This window comes from Heloderma suspectum, chromosome 9 (genome assembly GCF_057233095.1).
Source record: "Heloderma suspectum isolate Gila_16-S chromosome 9, 16-S_ref, whole genome shotgun sequence".
NCBI classification, from domain to species: Eukaryota; Metazoa; Chordata; class Lepidosauria; order Squamata; family Helodermatidae; genus Heloderma; species Heloderma suspectum.
Window position 1 is genome coordinate 4,194,929 of NC_139466.1, and position 21,219 is coordinate 4,216,147.

At 46.0% G+C, this 21,219-nt stretch overlaps 1 protein-coding gene across 1 annotated transcript in view; it reads left to right on the forward strand.

Moving 5' to 3' along the window:
• Window positions 1-611: 611 nt before the first annotated feature.
• Window positions 612-21,219, forward strand: part of LOC146338353 (interleukin-13 receptor subunit alpha-1-like) — a 39,100-nt gene continuing 18,492 nt past the window's right edge. The window contains exons 1-4 of the mRNA XM_084813571.1: window positions 612-701; window positions 13,191-13,351; window positions 17,193-17,325; window positions 20,649-20,769. Of these exons, the coding sequence (XP_084669697.1) occupies window positions 638-701; window positions 13,191-13,351; window positions 17,193-17,325; window positions 20,649-20,769 (479 nt within the window). The 5' untranslated portion in view covers window positions 612-637. The remainder of the gene's footprint in view (window positions 702-13,190; window positions 13,352-17,192; window positions 17,326-20,648; window positions 20,770-21,219) is intronic.

Below are 21,219 nucleotides of genomic sequence, written 5' to 3' on the forward strand. Positions count from 1 at the left end.
GGGCGGGCGCGGCGGGGAGAGGAGGCCCGCCCGAGAGAGGCCGGGGCGCCCCTGCCGCGCCTGGCCTTTTCAGGCGGGAGGCGGAGGGCGGCGCTCGGTTTTGAAGGCCGCGGGGCGGGACCGGGCGCCTCACGGCCACTTCTCTGGGGCCGACGCGGCCGGCGGCCGGGCGCGCGCAAGAGGAGGGGCGGGGGCGGGCGCGCGCAAGAGGAGGGGCGGGGCGCGGGGGGCGGGGGCGGGGCACGCGCAAGAGGGGGGGCGGGGGGCGGGGCGCGGGGCGCGCGCAAGAGGAGGGGCGGGGCCGCGGGGGCGGGGCGCGGGGCGCGCGCAAGAGGAGGGGCGGGGCCGGGGCGCGGGGCGCGCGCAAGAGGGGCGGGGGCGGGGCGCGCGCAAGAGGGGCGGGGCGCGGGGGCGGGGCGCGCGCAAGAGGAGGGGCGGGGCGCGGGGGCGGGGCGCGCGCAAGAGGAGGGGCGGGGCGCGGGGGCGGGGCGCGCGCAAGAGGAGGGGCGCGGGGGCGGGGCCGCGCCCCTCGCCCGCCCGGGCTGCGGCCGCGCCCCCGCGGGGCGGCCCCGCCGGCCGCTTCCCGCCTGCGCCGCCCCGGCCGCGCCGCAGCCGACGCCGAGGCCGCGCGGGCTGCATGGGGGCGCCGCCGCGGCTGCTGCCGCCGCTCGTCGCCGCCCTCGCCGGGGCGGCCGTGGCAGGTGAGCGGCGGCGGCGGCGGCGGCGGGCGGGCGGGCGGGCGGGCGGGCGAGGCGCCCCGGGCAGGGCCGGGCAGGGCTGGGCGGCGCGGGGGGCGACGCGCCCGCTCCCCGCGGCGCGGCGCCGAGGCTCCGAGGCGGGGGCGCGGCCAGCGGCGCCGCCCTCCGCGCCCCTTGCTCGGGAGGGGCCCGTGGGGCGCGCGGCGCTCACCGGGGGAGACGCTGCTCGGTGTGGTGGCGCTCGCTCAGGAGGAGGCCCCCTTGCGTTCCGTGCTTTTTACTCAGGAGGAGGCCCCCTTGGGCTTGCCTGTACCTCCTCAGCGCGTGCCAAGTCAGAAGTCAACTCCATTGGGCTTGGCGGTGCTCACCCTTTAAGTGGCTGCTTGCTCGGAGGCAGACCCCTTTGGGCTCAGTGGCGCCCGCTCCCCAGAAAGTGCGTGTTTACTCAGGACTGAGGGAGGTCACCTCATTCAGGAGAAGTCAACTCCGTCAGTGGTGCATGCTCCTAGGAAGTGTGCCTTAAGGGGGGGGGGGGCATTCTCACTAGAGATGTTCAATTTCTGGAAAGTTTCAGGCCATGGGGGAAAATGTGTTTCTTCCAGTTTTTTTTTCTGAAAAATTAAAAATTTTGGGGGGAAATGGAAAATAAGTAATACTCATGTTTTTGGCGCTCTTTACAGATCTAAGGTCACTTTGTTGCTTTAAGATAGCCTTCCCCAACTTGGTGCCCTCCAGATATTTTAGACTTCAGCTCCCATCAGCCTCAGGCAGCATGGCCAACGGTCAGGAATGCTGGCACTGTAGTCCAGAACATCTGGAGGGCACCAGGTCGGGGAGGGCTGCTTTAGGAACAGAAAGCAGCCTTTCAGTTCCTAAAGTTATTTTATGTGTGACTTAGTTTGCTCATAAAATTATCATTATATTTTTAAAACTTTTAAAAATAAACTCAGTAAATTTGTAGTTCTTGGCTGAATAGATTAAAAGTACATTAAATGACTGCTACAGCATCAGAAACACTGGACTCTATACAAGAAAACCCAAGCTGTCAAGAATGCACATTTACTGTCAAGGATGCACAATGGTGACTCTGCTCACATGCTGGGAAACTGAGCATAAATGTCTATCGGTAAAATATACTTTAGATCAATAATTTTAATAAGGGATGAAAGAAATAACTGTACTGGGAATCATACAGAGAGGATTAAAACAACCTTTTCCCCCATGGCTTCATTATTTCCAGACACTTTACATCTCCAGTCTTTCTGTAAAAGTGTTCTTATTACATGGTTTCTACAAATCATTTTGGGAGGAGTAAAGGCTAGGTAACAAGTTATAAATACCTTGTCTAAAATTCTAAAAGAAAATATTTCATAATCCAAAGCAATTTTTCAGGAAAACACAAAAACGGTCCTCAGAAAGAACCATTTTCCCCCCAATTTTTTTCTGGGTTATTTACGGGCCTTCACATCTCTAATTCTGACCCATATCCTAAAGAGAACTCAGATTCCCTCTCCTCATATTTTTTGTTGTTGTAATTGTACATCTTAGATCTGTGATCAGGGTGCTGTATAAATTACAATCCAATGGTGATTATTAACAGGGGTGGGGGAGATGTGGATGTTTCCTAACACGTAAAACCTGTTGAGTTGGGTTATTCCTTGTAGGATTGGTGGCTCCCAAACTGTCAGAAGGTGAGTGCACTGACACTGGGTTGCCACAGAAACCTGGAGCTGTCCCTGTTTGTTGACACTAAAGCGTAACGCCTCCTGACACATTTCTGGTGTGTAAACACTAATCTATTGCATGTGTGTGGTGAGAGCAAACCCAGCTATGTGCGCGGTCACATGTTTGTGACTCCATGAACTTTTTATTTGCAGTTGCCCTTCTATTAACTTTGACAGCAAGCTCTATATTTTTTTTTAATCAAAATTGGTTTTTTTGTAATAAATAACTTTTTGTTTCTGCAATCTTAGTTCCTTGAATTGCACCATAGAACTTTGAACTGCATCAGGGAATGTTCCTGTTTGGTTTGGATAGATTGGCCTTGAACAGGTGTTGCGCAATGAGTTTTGTGCTACTTTCGTTGTCCGGAAGGACAAGGGCAGAAACTGAGCTTGGCAGTGGGAGGGCTGTGTTGGGCAGCCGGCAGGTTTGACCTGCCATCTGGAAGCCTTTGCAGGGCTGGCTCCCAAGGGTGGTGGGATCAGGCAAGACCTGCTGACCCAGCATTCCCAGTTTGTACGGCGTACTTGCGAAGCTCAGAGGCAGTGTGATGAGACAATTCTGTTTGTACACCCCCCCCCCCTGAGCTAGATTATGTGGGGCACTGGGGATAACTTGTACAAGAGCCCCCCAAATCCTGAAGCTGCCCCTCGGGGGTTGTGAGCAACCTGCTGAGTTCTTACTGCAGCTCTGCATGCCCATCATGTCAGTGCAGAGTTTGGTGCTGGATGAAGAGTTCAGCAGCATGGACAATCTCAATTTCTCATTTTTTCGTTAAGGCTGTGGAGGTAGGCGTAGAGTTGTGTGGGAAGTGAAATTTCAGAAGGCTGTGGGGAGTCAGGGATTTCCAAATAAGCAGGATTTTCAAATAAGACTTTTGGGGGGCCCTATGAAGTCAACAAAAATAAGTGAAAGTTCCAGCTGGGAGCACTAATTGGATGAATCTTCTATTTATCGTAAAATGTGGCTTTAAAAATGGGGTGCTTTATCTTATGACAGGGTAGTCAGGGATGATGATCTTAAATGAGGTTTAAGATCTGTTTAAGATTATTTTTCAAAACAAGGAAATGTGAATGATATGTAATGGATTTGGTCTTTGCTTAGTGTTTTCAATCTATAGTTCCAGTATTTAGGAAGCCTTTGGCTGCAATTTAACTACCTATAGTTGATCAATACACTTTAAACAAAGTTTACACAAAAAATTGTTTTAGGTGGATTCAATTTTGATCTGTTTTAAATGTGAATGATAGTTATGTAAATCAGGAAGGAAAAGCTGTTATTTCTTCATGCCTTGTAGCAGAGCTTGGGGCAACTCAAAAAGCGTAAAATACATTGGTGAAGGAATTTGGCAGGATCCACTGATTCCAGGAGGTAGCTAAAAAGTGTTAAAGCCATGGCTGCATAAAACTGTATAATGTCATGGCTCTCTTTTCATCCCTTGGAATTTCTAGTTCTGTGCGAAAGCAAGGGATTAATTATTATCCTTGTAACAAACACTTTCCAGGGTTCTATGGACTCCTGTTAAAGCAGTTTAAAGCCACTCTATGTTTGTTCATTAGAAGTACCCTTAACGTTAGAGACCCTGATGCTGGGAAAGATTGAAGGCAAAAGAAGGGGACCGCAGAGGATGAGATGGCTAGATAGCATCACTGATGCAATGAATATGGACTTGAGCACGCTCCGGGAGAGAGTGCAGGACAGGGAGGCCTGGCGTGCTATGGTCCATGGGGTCACGAAGAGTCGGACACGACTGAATGACTGAACAACAACAACAAACATTAAAGCCACATCCTGACATTTTACCATTAGTCTCTGCTCTGCCAACTCTCTCCTAGTGCATCTTTACCAGTTTTCCTCTTGCAAACAGCTATTCTCAGGGTCACAACCCTGGACTGTATCCAAACAATGGTTTCAGATATTCCCAGCTGCACGTTGTGGTGTTATGCTGGAGGACCCGGAGCTCAGTGGGAGAGCACGTCCTTTGCATGCACAGTGTTCTGCCATGCTCACCTCTCCAAAATAACCTTGTGTAACGATGCTGGTGGAAAGACCTCTTGCTGAGACCTTTGAGATGCCAGGTTAAGACCTTCCTTTTTAAGCAGGTATATAATATTTAATCTGTTAAGAACATAACAGCTATGCTGGACCAGACCAAGGGTCCATCTAGTCCAGCATTCTGTTCACACAGTGGCCAACCACCTGTTGACTGGGAACCTACAAGCAGGACGCAAGTGCAACACACCCTCCCGCCCACATTCTCCAGCAACTGGCGTACAGAGGCATACTGCCTCTGATACTGGAGGTAGCATATAGCCATCAGGACTAGTAGCCATTGATAGATTTCTCCTCCAGGAATTTGTCTATTTCCCTTTTAAAGCCATCCCAATTGGTGGCCATCGCTACATCTTGTAGTAGCGAATTCCATAGTTTAACCATGTGCTGTGTGAAGGAGGCCTTCCTTTGATCTGTCCAGAATTTCCCACCAACTCTGGTTATTTATTTTACTGTCAGCTCCTTAATGTTTTTAATGTTTAATATTGTATTTTGATACTATGACAATTGGTTATTTTATTGTTGTTTATGTTGCTGTTTTTTGGTTTTATGATTGTAAACTGCCCCAACAGCATTTGCCAGTTGGGCAGCATACAATCTAATTAATTAATTAACTCATACTCTGACTCAGACATATGAGAGAGATGTGTTCAGAACCATCTCAGAAAAATGCAGATACCTTTTTCATGCAGAACACATACTCCTCCCAGACACACACCCAGCAGGGAGCTGGGGGAGAAAATGGAGCCCATTGAGCCCAGGGGCGGCTGATGACTCCAGTTCCAGAGGGTCAGTGATTCCATTCTCGGTTTTAGTTACCACCAGCCAAAAACTATCTAGAACCTTGGATAGCACCTTTAGAGTTTTGGCTGGTGTTAACTAAAACCCTGAATGGAATCACCACTCCTCCAGAACTAGAGTTACCAGCTGCCGCTGACTGAGCCACATAGAGCAGTTACTCCTGAAATACAGGCACTGGAAGTGTTGGATCGGAAAATGCAGCGTGAATCAGAGCCACTTGGGTGGGCCTACACTCTCATTAATTAATCGACTCAGTACATATGAGAGAGATGTGTTCAAAACAGTCTCAGGAAAAGGCAGGTGCCTTTTTCATGCAGAATACACACCCCTCCCGCACACGCACGCATGCAGCAGGGAGCTGTCTGAGAAAACTGAGCCGCTGACTCTAGTGCCACGGAGCCATATAGACCACTGAAATGCAGGCATTGGAAGTGCTGGATCGGAGCATGCATCCCAAGCTGAATCAGAGCCACTTGGGTGGGCCTGTAACATGCACTCCCTCCCGTCACTCCCATCAACATCAGAGATCTTATTGCAGGCAGGAGCTTTTCTGTCATGCACCAGCTTTGTGGAATGCCCTCCACAGGAAAGCCCACCTGCTCCTATCCTTAATGTCATTCTGCCACCTGTTCAAAAATCCCACCTTCAAGTATAACTTGATAGGATCTGAGATAGTGGTGACTGTCCCAAAAGAGAGATCTTGGTGTTGTAGTGGACAGCTCGATGAAAATGTCATCCCAGTGTGTGGCTGCTGTTGTTGTTGTTCAGTCGTTCAGTCGTGTCCGACTCTTCGTGACCCCATGGACCATAGCACGCCAGGCCTTCCTGTCCTGCGTTCTCTCCCGGAGCGTGCTCAAGTTCATATTCATTGCATCCGTGACTGGTAAATTCCATGTTAGGCATAATAAGGAAAGGAAAATAAAACAGCCAAGATCATACTGCCCTTATACACATATTTGGTGCGGCCATACTTAGAATACTGTTAACAGTTCTGGCCACTCCACCTAAAAAAGGATATCGTAGAACTGGAAAAAGTGCAGGCAAGGGAAACTAAAACAATAAAGTGGCTAGAGCAACTCCCCTATGAAAGAAGGTTACAACAACTGGGATTGTTTAGAACAGCTTAGAAAAAAGACAAGTAAGGGGAGACATGATAGGAGTGTACAAAATTATGCATGGTGTGGAGAAAGTGGGTAGGGAGACATTTTTCTCCCTCTCTCATAATACTAGAACCCAGGGTCATCTCATGAAGCTGATTGGTGGGAGATTCAGGACAGATAAAAGGAAAGACTTCATGCTCACATTCTGGCTATATGCTACCACCACCATCAGAGGCAGTCTGCCTATGTACACCAGTTGCTGGGGAACATGGGCAGGAGGATGCTATTGCACTCGTGTCCTGCTTGTGGGTTTCCCATGGGCAGCTAGTTGGCCACTGTGTGAACAGAATGCTGGACTAGGTGGACCCTTGGTCTGATCGTGCACAGGGCTTCTTATGTTTTTAAGGTGTGGTTTCTTTTGTGGAGGCTGACTTTCTGCTCTGGGTGGGTGGGTGGAACCTTTGTTTTTCTGTAAAAAAAAAAAAATGCTTTATTTTAAGTTTTATATATTTTTATTTTATTGATGTTTTCACTGTGATTATTATCATTTTATTCTTAGCTGCTTTTTATTGCTAAAAACGTTTAGGATAAATTTAAAACAAATATTTAAAATATATTACCCATTGTCTTACACCGCTGCCTTAGGAGCTTTTATCAGGCATTTTAAAGAATTCACTGTCCATCGCTTTGTCTACAGTCTAAAGTAAGAGGCAGTGAAAAAGTTGGAGGTGGATAAGAGGAGCTGAATATTTTCCTTTCCCCCACCTTACCTCCCTAAGCTCCCTTACCCTAAGGAGCTTTTCTCTGAGCCTAGTTTTAAATTGAGCTGGGCTGGGAAGAAAAAGTGCCTGGAACAAGAATGCAAGCTAATGCAAGGTTGTAAAGTTCACTTCCCCTTCATGGATCACTGCCTTGTGGTGAAGGGGCTTGCGTAACTCAGTGAAGCCATAAGCTATGCCGTGCAGGGCCACCCAAGACGGACAGGTCATGGTGGAGAATTCTGACAAAATGTGGTCCACTGGAGAAGGAAATGGCAACCCGCTCCAGTATTCCTGCCAAGAAAACCCCATGGAACGTATCACAAGGCTGAAAGATATGACGCCGGAAGATGAGACCCTCAGGTCAGAAGATGTCCAATATACTACTGGGGAAGAGCAGAGGGTATTTCCAAGTAGGGCCAGAAAGAGTGAAGCGTCTGGGCCAAAGCCGAAAGGACACTCAGCTGTGCATGTGTCTGGTGGTGAAAAGAAAGTCCGATGCTGTAAAGAACAATATTGTTTAGGAACCTAGAATGTCAGATCAATGAATCAAGGTAAGCTGGAGGTGGTCAAACATGAGGTGGCAAGATTGAACATCGACATCTTGGGAATCAGCAAACTAAAATGGACAGGCATGGGCGAATTTAATTCAGGTGACCATCATATCTATTACTGCGGGCAAGAATCCCTCAGAAGAAATGGAGTAGCACTCATAGTCAACAAAAGGGTGGGAAAAGCAGTACTGGAGTACAATCTCATAAACAATAGAATGATCTCAGTACGAATCCAAGGCAAACCATTCAACATCACAGTAATTCAAGTCTGTACCCCAACCACTGAGGCCAAAGAAGCTGAGGTTGATCGGTTCTATGAAGACCTACAACACCTTCTAGAACTCACACCAAAAAAAGATGTCCTTTTCATCATAGGGGATTGGAATGCTAAAGTAGGAAGTCAAGAAATCACCGCGATAACAGGCAAGAATGGCCTTGGTGTACAGAATGAAGCAGGACAAAGGCTAATAGAGTTTTGCCAAGAGAACACGCTGATCATAGCAAACACTCTTTTCCAACAGCACAAGAGGCGACTGTACACATGGACATCACCAGATGGTCAATATCGAAATCAGATTGATTATGTCCTTTGCAGCCAAAGATGGAGAAGCTCTATACAGTCAGTCAAAACAAGACCTGGAGCTGACTGTGGCTCAGATCATGAGCTGCTTCTTGCAAAATTTCAGCTTAAATTGAAGAACGTAGGGAAAACCACTAAACCATTCAGGTATGACCTCAATCATATCCCTTATGAATATACAGTGGAGGTGAGGAATAGATTTAAGGGATTAGACCTGATAGACAGAGTGCCTGAGGAACTATGGACGGAGGTCTGTAACATTGTTCAGGAGGCAGCAATAAAATCCATCCCAAAGAAAAAGAAATGCAAGAAAGCAAAGTGGCTGTCTGATGAGGCTTTACAAGTAGCTGAGGAAAGAAGGGAAGCAAAAAACAAGGGAGAAAGGGGAAGATATATCCAACTGAATGCAGAGTTCCAGAGAATAGCAAGGAGAGAAAGAAGTCCTTTTTAAATGAACAATGCAAAGAAATCGAAGAAAACAACAGAATGGGAAAGACTAGAGATCTCTTCAAGAAAATCGGAGATCTCAAGGGAAAGTTTTGTGCAAAGACAGGCATGATAAAGGACAAAGAAGGCAGGGACCTAACAGAAGCAGATGAGATTAAGAAGAGGTGGCAAGAATACACAGAAGAACTATACAGGAAAGATCTGAATGTCCCTGATAGCCATGATAGTGCGGTCACTGAACTTGAGCCGGACATCCTGGAGAGTGAAGTCAAGTGGGCCTTAGGAAGCATTACTAACAACAAAGCTAGTGGAGATGACAGTCTTCCAGCTGAGCTATTAAAATCCTAAAAAATGATGCTGTTAAAGTGCTGCACTCAATATGCCAACACATTTGGAACACTCAACAGTGGCCACAAGACTGGAAAAGGTGAGTTTACGTTCCAGTTCCAAAGAAGGGCAACGCCAAAGAGTGTTCAAACTACCGTACAATTGCGCTCATTTCACATGCCAGCAAGGTTATGCTCAAAATCTTACAAGCTAGTTTTCAGCAGAATGCGAACCGAGAACTACCGGAAGTACAAGCTGGGTTTCGAAGAGGCAGAGGAACTAGAGATCAAATCGCCAACTTTTGCTGGATCATGGAGAAAGCAAGAGAATTCCAGAAAAACGTCTATTTCTGCTTCATTGACTACACTGAAGCCTGTGATTGTGTGGATCACAACAAACTGGCAAATTCTGAAAGTGGTGGGAGTACCAGACCACCTTACCTGTCTCCTAAGAAACCTGTACGTGGGTCAAGAAGCAACACTAAGAACTGGACATGGAACAACCAATTGGTTCAAAATTGGGAAAGGCGTACGACAAGGCTGCATATTGTCGCCCTGCTTATTTAACTTATATGCAGAGTACATCATGAGAAACGCCGGGTTGGATGAATCACAGGTCGGAATTAAGATTACTGGGAGTATTATCAACAACCTCCGATACGCAGACGATACCACCCTAATGGCAGAAAGCGAAGAGGATCTAAAGAGCCTCTTGTTGAGTGTGAATGTGGAGAGTGCAAAAGCTGGTTTGAAACTCAACATTAAAAAAAACTAAAATCATGGCATCTGGCCCCATCACTTCCTGGCATATAGAAGGGGAAGAAATGGAAGCAGTGACAGATTTTACTTTCTTGGGCTCCAAGATCACCGCAGACGGTGACTGTAGCCATGAAATTAAAAGACTCTTACTCCTTGGGAGGAAAGCTATGGCAAACGTAGACAGCATAGTAAGAAGCAGAGACATCACCTTGCCGACAAAAGTTCGTCTAATCAAAGCTATGGTTTTCCCAGTAGTAACGTATGGCTGTGAGAGCTGGACTATAAGGAAGGCTGAGCGCTGAAGAATTTATGCTTTTGAACTGTGGTGCTGGAGAAGACTCTTACGAGTCCCCTGGACTGCAAGGAGGTCAAATCAGTCAGTCCTAAAGGAAATCAACCCTGAGTGCTCATTGGAGGGACAGATAATGAAGCTGAAGCTCCAATATTTTGGCCACCTAATGCAAAGAGAAAACTCTCTGGAAAAGACCCTGATGCTGGGAAAGACTGAAGGCAAAAGGAGAAGGGGACGGCAGAGGATGAGATGGCTAGATAGCATCACTGATGTAATGAATATGGACTTGAGCACGCTCCGGGAGAGAGCGCAGGACAGGAGGGCCTGGCGTGCTATGGTCCATGGGGTCACGAAGAGTCGGACACGACTGAACAACAACAACAAAACTTCACTTCCATTTATCTACACACCTTCTGTTGTAAAAATTAGACCTCCCCCCTCACCTCCCACTCCATACATGAATGGGACAGACAAAACACACAAGCGAAGAATTTTAACTACTCCCATTGCCCAACTTCCTGAGCTGAGTTATTTGTCTCCTTCAAAGCTACTTCTGAGTCACGCTCGCCTGCCTCTTCATTCCTGACTGTGGGAGGAGATTAAACTCCCGGGGGCTTCTGGAATGAATCCCTTTCTCTTTGTCCTGGGAGACTTAGTCTAAGCTGCATCCATGGAAGCGCATACTTATGAGATAGTTTAAGACTGGGTGTTTGCCGGGTGGAGTCTATGCCATGATGTGTCTGATGTCATCTGCAGACTCATGCCCTTGCTGGTGTGATCTGCATGCTGACGTGTGTGCAAAGGCAGGGACAGCATCAGCGCTGGTTCTTCCTCCACAGTCTTGTTCCTGGTCTGTGTGGTACAGCGGACGTGTCAACCCTTTGGCCCATTTTCCTTCGTGCCAGAGGGTGGCCCAGGTGCACTGCAGTACCCAAGAACTCCTGGCTGCTGTTACAAGTAATCTTTGCTCCCCGCCCTCAGACAGAAAGTTTTTCTTTTACATTTGGAATTTTTGAGAGCGAACAATGAAGTTGTGACCCCTTAGGTTTCCCTTGCGCCAGTTACAGCTTTATCCCCTGATCACTATAACACGAAGTGGAGGGCTGTTGCTCAGTGGTAGCGCATATGTTTTGCATGAAGAAAGTCATAGGTTCAACGTCTGGCATCTCCAGGCTGGGGAAGGCCCCTGTCTGGAAACCCTGGAGAGCCACTGCAGGTCAGCGTAGACGATACTGAGCAAAGTGGACCAGTGGTTGCTTTGGTATCAGTGTAGCTTCCTGCGCTCCTTTGAAGGAAAGTTAAGGTTGCAGTCCTGTACATGTTGACTTGGAAGTAAACCCTGTTGAAGACAGTGGGATTTCCTTCTGAGTAGCTGTAGATTGAGTCTGAGTAGACTGCACATTGCAGACAGTATTAGAAACCATGTAGGACAGAGGGCGAGACCAGACACAACTTTTCTGACATAATTTCCATTGTGTCGCTGATTTTTGTTAAATACCTGGCTTGGCGGGGGGTGCACTGGATCGGAACCATCATGGCATGGAGGAGGGTGCCCCCTCCACATTCCCGATTGGAATGGCCCTCCCATTCCACCTGCTGTTTGCAATGGGAAGAAAGGTCCATTGACATCAATGGGAGCTTTCTTTCTATTGCAAATAGCAGGCCTAGAGGAGGGAGGCATTCCAGTAGGGGTCCAGCAAAGGGTTGAAGCCCCCTTTCCCCTACACTCACCATGGTCCCGATCCACAGATACAGATCCAATATCAACTTTTTGATTCACAAATATAGGGCCTTCAGTCCTGCAGCACCCACTGTCTGCAACTCCCTACTACTAAAAATTAGGCAGGCACCAACTGTTCTGGGTACTTAATGAAAACATACCTTTTCCAGAGGATATGCGCATATGAAGGCTTGTTTTTGTACTTCGCTTAGAAATGCATGTGATATAAACAATTCATACATCTTGATAGACAAATAAATGATAACAATCAGCTAGACAGTGTAAAGCTGTGAGACAAACCTTGCATTGAGTTTAGCCCTCAGACGCCCTTAAGTTGCAGTTTTTGTTTGTTACTTTAGTGCTAACCTGGAGGTGGTTTGGGAAGAAGCAGGTATATCTTTTCCTGGGGGATGTCCTCTGCTGATTTTGTAGCCTGGCCTAACTCTGTGGTGGCCCCCATTTTCTACAGGAATAGGCAGAGGACCTCCAGTGCAAGCTGGACCAGTGCTGTGCTTCATCATCCAGCTGGATGAGGCAGAATTCCATTCCACACAACTCACATCCCCCTTTTCGGGGGGGGGGGGGGCGGGAATGACAGAGTTGAAATGAGACCATATGTACATGGCACCAATGCACATTCTTGTGCCATATTAGAGGAATAAGCTGAGTTCCGTAACAAGAGGGAACTTCAAGTCATGGCAAGCTTCTGACAGCTACCCAAAATTTGCTACCCTTTAAATTGCCCCCGTTTGCTAAGTGATGCAACAGCTTCACCTTACACCTCATGGGCTGCAATTCCATGAACATTAACAACAACAACAACATTTATTTATTTATTTATTTATTTATTAAAAACAAAACAGCGTTAGCTGTGTTGACTGCAAGAAAACATCCAAAATTCATTATTAGTGTAATACCTTAAAAAAAAAAACTGAGGTGATGATGAAGTCACAGTGTCCGCATGTTCAGAGTCCCAAGGTAAAGTGGGGAAGGACGGGTCTGCAGACATTCAAATTGGGCTCTGCAGGCCATGTGATGGTTACAAGGTTGGACCTGGAGCTGCCCCTAGGATTGCTGGGAACCAGAAAGGGAAAAGTGTTGGGTCCCCTATTTTGAAAATATAAAATCCTGCTGTTACTCAGATGCGTTTCCATCCTCAGTGAAGCACACTGGCCCCTTTCACCATGCATCACAGAGAGAAACTAGGCAGTTTTTATATTAACCGAGCTGGAGATAATTTTACATGCTGATCTAGGTAAATAAAAAAATTGAAGCTAATTTGGGTAGTTTGACTGCCTTTCCAGTTGCTGCATGGAAGTGTCCTAAATGGCAGCAACCCTTAAAAGAACAGAGAGTGATGATTGTCCTTCCTTTTTCATAGGAGCCCTGTTGGTTCTGCCTCCCCTGTCTAACGTCACTCACACTTTCAACGAAAGGCGCTGCCAATTGAATGTGACCTGGACTCGTGTAGAAGGCTTTAACGATATCTGCAAACTAGAGTATAACAGTGCTTTGAGCACTGGTAGAGACTGGAAGAAATCAGTAAGTTTTCTGGTTCTTTGGATTCCTTGTCAGTTACTGTAAAGCAACAAAAATGATGAATTACAGGTACAGAAATTGTGATGAAAACTAGAACTTCGCTGCTTCTCAATTCCTAATCACCTACTTTCTCTTATCTCTTCAACTCTTTTGGGTTTGGGTTAATTTTCTGTAAGGAGCAAGAAACCTGTCTTTGTACAGTTATTTTAGATCAGGCTGGTGGAATCTAAAAATCTGATCTGGTTGCACTGATGTTTCCATTACGCCGAGGGGGGCTATATAAGTCTCCTAAACAAATAAGCAAATACCTCCCTCCGAGGAGAAGGGGGCCAGTCACCCTCTCCAGGCTACATCCAGCCCAGACTCCTTATGGGCAGAGCGGGGGTCGCTGCCTCTTCTAATCAAGGGTAGTGAAACTGACCTCATGGTGGACTGATTGAGTGCTGTTCTCATGCTTACCTGCGTGCACATGGAAGGTCATTTGATGTCTCAACACTTGATGTCCTGGAAAACAGGAAGACAACAAGGAAAATGTGGAGGGGGGTGGAATGGACAGAGGTGGAAGGGCAAAGGTGTACAAAAGTAACTATTTCAAGGCCCAGTGCAATCGACTACTTTCTCCCTTATGATACTTGCAGAGAATCGAATGGATGCAGACATCATGCCCCATGCCATGCTCTTTGACCAAAGGTGCCGTACAGTTAACAGTGCAATCCTGAACATGTCTACTCAGGAGTAAGGCCCATTGAGTTAAGTGGGACTTAATCCCTCATAAGTGTGTATAGGACAGCAGCCCCAGTGTTTATTTTGTGCACCTTTGAGAACTCAGCTGTCCCTTTTTCTTCCTCCAACAGCTGCAACTAGCACCTGAATATGTTAACTGATTTCACTGCAAAGTGCTGCTTTGCACGTGCAAGTCGTTGCTCATTGCAGACATCAAGAATGGTTTGTGCTCATAATTTACAAAACAAAATGTAAAACAGATATTTAAAAAATAATCACAATCCAGTTTGTAAAATTAGACAGTCAAACAATTACAAATAATCTAAACAAAGACTTGCAAGCACAAGACTGCAATCCTATACAGGCTTACCTATGGGTAAGTCCCATTGAACACAATGGAATTTACTTCTGAGTAGACATGTATTGAATTGCACTGCAAAACTATATTAAACTGGCACCTCAACAAGAAATGCATAGATGCCAAGCTAATATATCAGCCAGAGGTCAGGCACTGCTACGGAGAAGCCACACACTTCTCTTTTGAAGGCAGGGATGCTGGGACAGGGCCTGGCTGATAATGATCCCCCTGTGCGTGTCCCTCATCTGCAGCGCGGGTTATGAGCCTTTGTTCCCAGCAGGCTCCCATGTGTAACTCCAGCAGGGCAGGGTACAGCTTGTCCTATCAGGCGCCACATCCATGAAGAGGCCCCTGTATAATTTTACAAACATTATACAGGAGAGAAAACATGAATGTTTAATAATGTCTTAAGGTGAAAGAAAGAGAAGGCCAGTTGGATATTTAGAAGGACAGCGATCCACACGTGAGGGGCTGTGTGGAAGAAGACACAGAAACGAGAGGTAGCACAAAGGGGTGAAGGTTTAATAAGAAGATTAGTGTTCCATGAATGAAGAGAGTGAACAGGAGAATAAAGAGAAGGCAACAGAAATCGTAGAATAATAGAATAGTAAGGTTGGAAGGGGCCTATAAGACCATCGAGTCCAACCCCCTGCTCAGTGCAGGAACCCATGTCAAAGCATCTCTGACAGATAGCTGTCCAGTCTCATCATGAATGCCTCCAGTGTGGGAGAGCCCACCACCTCCCTAGGCAATTGGTTCTATTGTCGTATTGCTCTCACAGTCAGGAACTTTTTCCTGATGTTCAGCCGGAATCTGGCTTCCAGTAACTTGAGCCCATGATTCCGTGTCCTGCACTCTGGGATGATCGAGAAGAGATCATGGCCTTCCCCTCTGTGACAACCTCAAGTACTTGAAGAGCGCTATCCTGTCTCCCCTCAGTCTTCTCTTCTCAAGGCTAAACATGCCCAGTTCTTTCAGTCCCTCCTCATAGGGCTTTGTTTCCAGTCCCCTGATCATCTTCGTTGCCCTCCTCTGAACCCTCTCCAGTTTGTCTGCACCCTCCTTAAAGTGTGGTGCCCAGAACTGGACACAGTACTCCAGATGAGGCCTAACCAGTGCTGAGTAGAGGGGGACTAGTACTTCCCAGGATTTGGAAGCTATGCTTCTATTAATGCAGCCCAAAATAGCATTTGCCTTTTTTGCAGCCACATCACATTGTTGGCTCATATTCAGCTTGTGATTGACAACAATTCCAAGTTCCTTCTCGCTTGTAGTATTGTTGAGCCAAGTATCCCCCGTCTTGTAACTGCATTTAGTTTCTATTTCTTAGGTGCAGAACTTGGCACTTGTCCCTATTAAATGTCATTCTGTTGTTTTCTGCCCAGCGCTCCTGCCGATCAAGATCACTTTGAACGTTGTTTCTGTCTTCCAAAGTATTAGCTATCCCGCCCAATTTTGTGTCATCTGCAAATTTGATGAGCACTCCCTGCACCTCCTCCTCCAAGTCATTAATAGAAATGTTGAAGAGCAGTGGGCCCAGGACTGAGCCCTGCAGTACCCCGCTCGTTACCTCTCCCCAGTTTGAGAAGATCCCATTGAGAAGCACTCTTTGAGTCCGATTCTGTAGCCAACTGTGGGTCCACCTGATCATTGTTTCATCTAGCCCACTTTGAGCTACTTTGCTCATCAGGAAATCATGGGGCACTTTGTTGAAAGCTTTGCTGAAGTCGAGGTATATTATGTCCACAGCATTCCCACGGTCCACAAGGGAGGTTACCTGATCAAAAAATGAGATCAGGTAAGAAGGGGCAAGATAATGCAGAAACTTAAAAGTTAAAATTAGAAGTTTAAACTTAGTGCAAAATAATAGATGAAGCCAGCAAAGGGAAATGTATACAGGTGTAATATGATTAAAGTGCAAAGAAAGAAAAACTAAAGAAACAGAAAAATTGAGAACAACTAATTGGTTTAAGTGGAGAGATATTTGCAGTACAATCCTATGCATGTCTACTTAGAAGGAAGCCGCATTGAGTTCAACAGGGTTTACTCCCAGCTAAGGGGTGGGCAGCTTTTATGGCCCCGGGAGCTGCATGTGGTGTTGGGGAGGTGGCCAGCAATTGCGCTCGCATGCGCACACACACACACACACACACACACACACCAAGTCCTGTTGCAGATCTGCAGCAGCATCACTGGGCTGGGTGGAGGAAGCCTTTAATTTTTCTTCCATGCCAGCAATATTGAGCAGTATTGTAGGATGGGGGGAAGGTTAAGGCCTCTTCCCCACCTCAGCAATGCTGCCTTAGATCGCTGTGGTGGGAAGGGGGCTTCAGCTGTGCCTGATCTGAACAGAGGAAGCTCTATAGTGCAGGAGGTGTCCTCTTGCACTAGAGAGCCGTGTGAGAGGAGAGAGGTGAGATCACTGGCCGTTTCTTTCTCGTGGTGAAAAGGAAAGCGCAACTGGAAAGGCAGCTTTGGCTGCGTCGGCAGCTGCTGCTTGTATCATGGGGGGGGCATTTCAGCAGCATCGCAGGGGCATACTTGGGGGGGCACAGGAAAGGCCTTGGGGCCCACATGTTGTCCACCCCTGGTGTATAGGATTGTAGCCAAAGGCTTGCAAGGATGTAATGACTAGCACTACTATATAGTTATGTATTGTCAGAAGAGATCCTCTTCTGGGGTTAGGTTTGAACTTGGGCTTGCTTGAGATGCATACTTTTTCATCCAGATACATCTAATGATTTTCCTCTCTTCCAAACTTAGAAATGGAGTCTCAGCCTTTCCCGGACATTGCAAGTACCTCTGGGTAAAAATGTTGTTTTTGGAGTAAGAACAGCATGTTCAGAAAATGACCTGGGTAAGGGAGAGTGGTTCAATATCTCTCTTCCACAAAATGGTAAGTCTTCAGATACTGTGTGTATTTCATATATTGGTTTTATTGATTTAACTTGTAATCCGCCCAGTAACCAAATGAACCTTGTGTTTGCAAACTCCAACCAAGACGGCAGTGAGATCCCTCCCCAGTTTCTACAGCCAGCACTATGTATCTGCCCTGTCTTGGTCCTTTCATGACCCTATACAATTTCGTCCTCGGCATAAGAACAGTGATCAAGGAGTCGTGAGCCCACTATGTCTGTTCAGTGATCCCTAAGGGGGTCATCATTCAATCTCTGGAGAATTCTAAGCAACCTGTTCCAAGCCATATTACCAATCCAAAGTTTAAAAAAAAAATCTGTTTGTCAGAATTGAGGTTATCTCATGTTGGCGCAAGCTCCACAAAGCCGGGAAATCAGAAGCTAAGGCTGAACCCTTAGCAGACATGCCCCATGATCAGTGATGTTGTGCAATGTCACAAATTGTGCGTGCTTACAACTTATCTTCCTTGCACCTGTTTTTCCTTGGTTTTTCAGGCCCAAATCTAGACAGGGATGAAGGAGTGCCTGGGACCAGGAAAGATGCTCCACATTGTCCTGGTCCTGTATTGCTTGATGAAGCACCTGAACTTTACTGTGTTGCTGGAGAAATCCTGCTGTGACTTGACCCAAGCCTGTTTGTTGCTTGTAAGCACGCACAATTTGTGACATTGTACAACTTCATCACTTATCACGAAGCATGTCTGTTAAGGCATCAGCCTTAGCTTCCTGTTTTCTGGCTCTGGAGCTTGAGCCAACATGAGATAGCCTCAACTCTGGTCTTAAACTGGCAGGGTATTTTTTATCATTGAATATCCCTTGTTTTTAAAAACGAAATTTATTATTCTGGTATTCTGAAAAAAAACACAGAAACTAAGAAGCAAAACAAACAAGCTAAAAAGCAAAACACAAACAAGACATTAACTGAGTAGGTGTGTACAAATGACTAGATATGTCCCTGTATGTTCAGAAGACCTTACTTTTGAGTAAGCCTGCACAGGATTGAAGCATAGCTTTTTCTTCTTCCTCCCTCTCTTCATCTGTGATCCTTTCAATCAGTGAGTGTGATTCCCTCACTCTTACCTCAGTTAACATTTTCCTCCTACCCACCCCACTCCCCAACGGTCATATTGCTGACAGGAGCTCCTCTCACAAAACACTGCAGTACTGACCTCATTGTAGCTTCAGACTGGAACTGAGCATGCCCACCATCATTATGCCAGCAGTTGCTACCACAGGCTTTCACTGGGCAGAAAAACCTTGACAACTTTTAAACCACTGCTCGGAATTTCACCAAGCCAGTGAAAGGCACACCTCAAGAAGCCTAAGTATAGTACAATGGCAGTAATTTATGCCCAGAATTGAAGAGCAATATATGATATGCTGAGCCACAGCTTGGAGGAAAACTTATAACTGTGTCCATTTTCATCACTTTTTAACTTGCTGTATCTGTGGCCATTTGCATCAGATCACTTTGAAATTTTGCACAATTGTAGACTCCATCAGGTAGATTACAGATGCCGTGTTTCAAGTTATTCGTGTCATTTTTATAAGCTGTAGAATTTTGATGCTTAGAATGGCAGAACCTTTTTTTTTTCAACTTACCTTAAGTAAAAGGGCACTCTAGTGCCCCTTCAGTAAGGCATGCAGAATCCCTACTGCACCTCACAGCTGTTCTAGATGCAGTCCTTTGAGAATGTCTCCTCATGTCCCATTGAAATGAACAGCAGTGGAGTGAAAGGAAGTGTACAGACTGCAGTTTTCTACACTACCAGTTGAATTTTGTAGGCCATGCAAGTTCAATGTGATTTCTCTCTCCCAAACCATGGGAGTTGCATGGCTCAGAAAAGTTCCAACTCAGCCAATGAAACATCCTACACCTTCAGACACACAGGGATTGGACACCCTTTGAAAGCACTCCTTAAAGCTGTCTGTCTGAGTCCTTCACATGGGCAGTAAAGCAAAGAGGAAATATATTTTTAATTAGTTTTCTAAAACAAGATTAAACAAACCAACAGATAGAATGCATTAATGAATGAATAAATAGAAACACATTGGATTTTAATGTACTTATTGACGGAGAGTAGTACATTTAACATATATGTATATTTTCCCTTTATCTAACAAACCAAGATATGGGTGGAATCCATAGCCTGCTTGGAGTTTTTCTTTATAATTCTTCACCTCAACAAATTAAATTTAGTCTCTTTTTCTGTAGTTTGAGGAAAGGCTTTGACAGATAAAATAAAATCCTGCCATATTTTATAGAAGTCAGATGTTTTGACTTTGCTTTTAGCTAATTTCAGTTGGTTCGACAATTTTTCTGCCTTAGCTATTTGCCACAATTCCATATACCAAGATTGTAATGTTAGAATTTCTCCAGTTCTCCAACCTTTAGCTATGACTCTTTGGGCTGCCATTAGTTAAGTCCTTAGATGTCACTTTTGCATTTTGTTCTCCCCATATTGTTAATAGGGCCAATGCTGATGTAACAGGTATAGTTTGATGTGTGATACTTGTCATTTCTGAGAATATGTTCCAAAACGGTGACACAACAGGACATGCCCACCACTTATGAATATATGAACCTTGCTGATTACCCTACTATTACCCAACCCTACTATTCTATGATTCTGTGATTGCTATGGCTCTTCTAATGTTCTTGTTCTCAGTCATCAGTCCCTCTAATAGCGAATTCTGGTGTTGAGTGCTGACAGAAATGGAGCCAAAATGAGCCACTCAGAAACAAGAGTGAGGCAGCAGCATGTTAGGGGGAACCCCAACGTTTGCAAAAGTACAAAACCATCTTTTAAAACTTACTAAGGAAAGACCCACAAAGGGGCCTACAAGGCCATCGAGTCCAACCTGCTGCTCAGTGCAGGAATCCAATATCCCAACAACTTTCATATCTGAGAATTGACAAAAACACTTAAAGTTGTATGGAGCTTGCATGATGAACTCTCTCAGAAGGGTCTGGGGAAGGTTTGGGAACTCCCGTTTTTCATACCTGCTAACTTCCTGCCCCGCTTCCAACTTCAGCCTCCCATCTCTAATCACTTTAGAATGAATTACCCAAAATAAAGGTTTGCAGATGAGTTTAATTTGTATACCTGAGTTTGGAATGGTAGAATGGCATGTTCATTCTTGACATGCTCAAAGCCCAATTTCTGTCCTTTCAGCAATTCTGCTCTACAGGCCGAGAGAGCCAAGGTCTCAGCAGCTCACTGAAGAAAGCAGAATGTTCAGTAAAAGAGAAGTGCTTGCTGGAACTAGTGTTGCTTTTGATGCTTTTGCTTTTCCTTTCCAGGTATTGCAGGTACAGGCGCCATTAATGTCAACTGCATTTGGCATAATGAACAGTATGTGGTGTGTTCGTGGCAGCGTGGAGAGAATGCAGATCGTGACACCCTCTACAACCTGTCCTACTGGTTTGTACTTGAAAATATATTCTTCTCTCCAAAATTATGTGAACTTGGACCTTTTCAGTGCAGAGCTGTGACGGATTTTAATTCAGCACTCTCCAGTTTTGAAATCTGTTTGGATGGCATGAAGGAAAGTGTATAATAATATCCAGGAAAAGCTGAATTTCCCTTTTCAAGTAGCAGATTCATTCAGGAGCATTACTGGGCAGGATGATTTGTTTTAGTATCCTTCTGCCAACAGCACTTTCAAAATAGCCTCCTGTCACAAGGCTTCTGATCTGTGTGAGGAAGAAAACCACGGAGTGTCCCTGTGTTACTAAAATTCACAGTCTACTTTTTTGGAGGAAGGGGCATGGATTTTTAACACAGATGTAACGTATTGTTGGAAATAGGCGGCTGAAGAGCAGTAAACTGTTACCGAAACACCCAGCCCCATTCTTCAGTGCAGTGCTACTC